This window comes from Triplophysa rosa, linkage group LG18, assembly GCF_024868665.1.
Source record: "Triplophysa rosa linkage group LG18, Trosa_1v2, whole genome shotgun sequence".
Lineage (NCBI taxonomy): Eukaryota > Metazoa > Chordata > Actinopteri > Cypriniformes > Nemacheilidae > Triplophysa > Triplophysa rosa.
In genome coordinates this window covers 2,475,660-2,480,053 of record NC_079907.1, presented here as the reverse complement: position 1 = coordinate 2,480,053, position 4,394 = coordinate 2,475,660, and the positions used below count along the sequence as shown (strand labels likewise).

At 36.3% G+C, this 4,394-nt stretch overlaps 2 protein-coding genes across 5 annotated transcripts in view; one reads left to right on the top strand and one right to left on the bottom strand.

The window, feature by feature from the left end:
• The window catches only part of glrx3 (glutaredoxin 3), a 14,170-nt gene extending 13,381 nt beyond the window's left edge, over positions 1-789 (bottom strand). The window contains exon 1 of the mRNA XM_057358881.1: positions 712-789. Within this exon, the coding sequence (XP_057214864.1) occupies positions 712-788 (77 nt within the window). The 5' untranslated portion in view covers position 789. The remainder of the gene's footprint in view (positions 1-711) is intronic.
• Positions 790-1,273: 484 nt separating this feature from the next.
• si:ch211-221j21.3 (uncharacterized protein C10orf143) lies at positions 1,274-4,011 on the top strand. Of its 4 annotated transcripts, none has more exons than XM_057358764.1 (5): positions 1,274-1,451; positions 1,591-1,638; positions 1,970-2,107; positions 2,400-2,465; positions 3,211-4,009. In XM_057358764.1, the coding sequence occupies exons 1-5, from the start codon at positions 1,428-1,430 to the stop codon at positions 3,238-3,240; spliced, it is 306 nt and encodes a 101-aa protein (XP_057214747.1). In that variant the 5' UTR covers positions 1,274-1,427; the 3' UTR covers positions 3,241-4,009. The 4 variants fall into 4 exon arrangements, with proteins under 4 accessions (XP_057214747.1, XP_057214746.1, XP_057214749.1 ...); XM_057358763.1 differs by having other exon boundaries at positions 1,533-1,638; positions 3,211-4,006; XM_057358766.1 differs by lacking the exon at positions 1,591-1,638 and having other exon boundaries at positions 3,211-4,011.
• Positions 4,012-4,394: the final 383 nt, after the last annotated feature.

Here is a 4,394-nt window from a genome sequence, read left to right as displayed (position 1 = left end):
ATACATGACCACAGTGGTAGATGGTGTAGTCTTGTGGTTAGCAAAGTATTCACCTTGATAACTGTAACTATTTATCATGCATTTACTGTACTTTTCTGTGGAGCAAAAATGTAATGTTAAAAAGCATCTACGAACAGCAACAGGTCATGGTGGCCATTGTTCTCCATCATGTACTTAATATAACATCTTCTGAAGCCACATAATAGCTTTGATGTTTTAATTCTTTGCTGGAGCTCTACACATACATTTACCATGACTTGCTGTAAATAAAACCATCATCTTAAATTATAACCATCAAGAGGTTTAACATAAACAATATACTTTAACAAACAACACATGCAACTGCTGTTGAACACCAAGTACATATACGTTATAAACCTCTGAATACCTCTAAAAGTCAAAGTCTGTCAAACACAGCGTGTTTCTGTTTCCACAAGAGACACCTTTATAAATCCGATGTGAAATATAATCCAGTGCAATATTAAGAGATTTAGAGCCGTGATCCAACGCCTAGATCATACAAATGAATCTATATAGACGTGTATCATCTTTATTTGTGTCTTGTATCTGAACAGGCCACCGGTTGTTTCCTTTTAAAATCCTTCTAATAAACAGTTCATCCTTGCGCATGTTTGCTCATTCATTTCCAGATATGCTCACATTAAAGTATATTTCATGACAAGCTGTTTAAATGCGAGTTATGACACCTACTTGCAGTTATTTTTCAATAATTGGTCAAATTGCTGCAGTGATGTTGCGTCCGTCAGGTTCGCCATTCTGCCAGACATTACTAACCGATAGCCGATCGCTCAATCGCAACACTCGTACTGCTGCAAGACATTACTAAACGATTGACGGTATCACTGACTTTAAACACATTTCCGTTTGCTACATTAAATAAAATGTTAAATATGAACAAAAATGCCTGGTTGAATATATTGGCTGTTAATATGTTTTGTTTTGTTTTGAGATTACTCCCTGCATTTATCCCAATGATCACTTGGAAGTGTTATATCTTGCGCACTTATATTGTTTAAAATGTAGTTTATATACACAAAATAATAAACATCACACCTGGCACACTTTCATATACTCATTATTTAGGACAACTGTGCAAAAACGTTAAACACCCTTTGCACGCTCATTCGCGCCCAAAACCGTCTCGTCCAATCATAAGACTTGAATCCATGTATTCCCGCCTCAGTTAGATTCTGCTGCGTGTTGATTGGACAGAATTACTGTCTGTTATGTATCTTGAATAGTACAGGAAATATAATGGGGAATTAAAGCAGGGCACGGAAGAATCGCATGGGTGTGCTAGGATTGATGATCAATGCTGGCTTTGTTTTGAAAACGGGCATGTTTACAATTGACGATCGCTTTTATTACAACCTATTGTAGAACTTTAGCGAATTCCTCGATGGGCGATGGATAAAATTGCCCCAGACCGGGTAATGCAATGCGACTTTGCATTTTGATTTATATGGGAGTTTGGGTGAATGTAGTGAATGATCAAGCGTTTTGATTTAAAGCTCATCTTTACGTACACACTGTGAGTACAAATCCATGGATTATATAAATCCTATGCAGAACAAGAGAAGGCGCAGTGGAGAGATTGAACAATGGCTCAAACAGTCGGTAAATGTGCTTTATTGTATTCTATTGATCAGAATCATGCTTTAAACATGTCAGATGTGACATATGCATTAATCAGTGGTCAAAACTATTTTTTTCTCTCTGTGACATATGCATGTATACTTTTGCCCTTTATCATAGAGTTATTAGTAGAAACACCCAGCTGACCATCACTGAAAATAGTTCGGTGCTTCTATAAATCATACCAGCTCAGTGTTTTCAGTGTGTATATTCATAGCTCAATGACAAATGAATTTGGTGTTACTGGCATTATCACGTTTCATAATTTAACTACAACTCATTTTCTTCTTGTTAATCTTTCTGAATTTCACAGAAAAGGCTGTGCAATGGACTAGGAGGCTGTGGTCAGGTTGAATATAGTGGGGTGATAGAAACTCCAATGGACACGTGGGATCCCCCAAATCAAGGCCCTCAAAATGGACATGGTGCCAATGGCCACGTCCCTGGCTTGGTATATGATCTTTCTCTCTCTCACAGCTTCTGTTTTTTTCTTGCTTACAGTGTAGTGATGATAAACATGCATATCTGATAATCTGATGTGGAATACAGGGGTTAAAGGTCACAATCTATTTAGTGTTCAGTTTTATTACACTGCATCTCTGATGACTGTTGTTCTCATAGTTTTAGCCTATAAAAAGTAATCAATTATTAACCTCTAATGCATTCTGAGAATGACAGTACGTGTTATGTGTGTGTACTGTGTACTATAGGTTTGTTTATTTGTAACACATTTTGATTGACAGCAGGTTTTAGGAGCTCCAGGACGTGGTGCAGGACAGTTTTGCCCCAGGTGTATGGCAGGTGAACCTGTAAGTAATATCGTATATTCCTTTGTTACGCTGACAGTGGTTTAGTGGCTGAATGTTGCTCGGTCACTACACACTTGTTTCCCGCTCGACTGCAATATCCCAACCATACCATACTTGATCCTGAGTTCCACTGTCTTCACAACTCAGTTTGTACTAAAAATTAACAAATGAAGTTATTTATTTTATCACTCCGTGGCACTAATGTTGCACTTTGCCAAAATCATATCCACATATAACCCAAGACCTGTCCCACTTTTTTCTCCTTTTTAAATATTCTGTTCATTCTGAAATCTCATTACAGAAATGGAGATTTGAACATTTGTATTGAAATGAAAGGGGTTGAGCCTGTTTGTCATGTTTAATGTTTAGTTTTATTCTCCCCAGGCTATTACAAGAGTTTGTAAATCTTTTTTTTTTTTTCAAATAATATATGGAATGTACACACGCACACAAATGGTTTCACCCAACGCTTAAACGTTGATTTAAGCAATCGTATTGCCTTCAGAAATTCTGCACGTCCTGCAAATCAATATTTATTCATGACGAACAATTCATGCACATTTTGAATGATGTTCCCGCAGGCCTCTGTACCTGCCGGCTGATCTAACCAATCTGCTCTCCTCGCAACACATGAATAGTCAGCATATATGAATATCTGCAGAGGGTTAAAGAACATTATGCACACAATTCATTTGTTGTCGAATGAAGCTGACCTCCGTCACATCAATGTTTCTCTCTCTTGCAGGGCCATATAAACCACATCATGAGGTATTGATCGGTAGGGCTGATGACTGCTGCTGGTGAATTGACTGAATAACTGGGAAAGAAAAGGGTCGACACAGGGAAGCAATCCACGCTGTAGTGTGTGTTTCCTGTATAGTTTGTGCCTTTCACATGTATTTTCCAAACCCTTGTCTAGTAGCGTTTTGTAGATATATGAGTTTACAGTACCATAAACGCTCCAGGAACATGATGGGAAAAGCAATGATGTTTGCATTAAACCGAAGTGAATTGAAGCGTTTGTACAACTTCAGAAAAGTTGTATTGTATAATTTTTTTTGCACTGTGCTGCTTGGCAAACATGATCATTTTTCCAGTCCGATTGGTTGTTTTTTTAAATAACTCTTGTTAATCCACTGTCATCAAAATGAATGCGAAATGACACTGTTTAAAATATATTAATAATATTTTTATAGATTATTTTTCTAAAAACTGTAATGATGGTGTTTAGAGTATTAAATACATGTTAATTCCAGTGTAGATTTTTTTGTTGTTGAATATTTGAGCGTTTGTGTATTAATTTGGTGGGTCATTATATGTCTGTACCTTAACAAAGCATGTAGCCTATGTTAACATCGCAATCACAACTCTGTCGTTTTGATGTTTTATCCTTATTAGTTTCCTTTAAGAATTCCTAGAAAAACATTTAAATGTTTAATAATTAATATTGATGTCACCTTTTTTGATACCAATGCAGCATATTTGACATAAAGTAAAATTTGAGAGAAGCTTTGGTTTTGTGTTTTCTGATGGGTGGCACTAACGTCAGTAGATGGGACCGTGTCTGCTCTTTCTAACAGTACACACAAGATGGCAGTGTTATATTGCCTTTCTCACAAAGGGACCTGACATAGTCCCTTTGTCTTTTAATATACTGTACATTACCTACAAAACTGTTACTATGTAAAATCAAAATCTAACTTGGAAACATTTGATACGTAGATGGTGTAAATCTGTATGAAATATATCTGCAATTTATATCAAAAAATGTATTTAATCGATCTTTCAATATGCTAAGTCATATTGTCTCTATATAAAATGTAAATGACCCCCTACCTTGTATACATTCAATGACATGTTTTGCTTCTCAAAAAGTTATTCCAGTTAATACGAAGACCACCTGTGCCATATATTGATGCCTTTTCCATA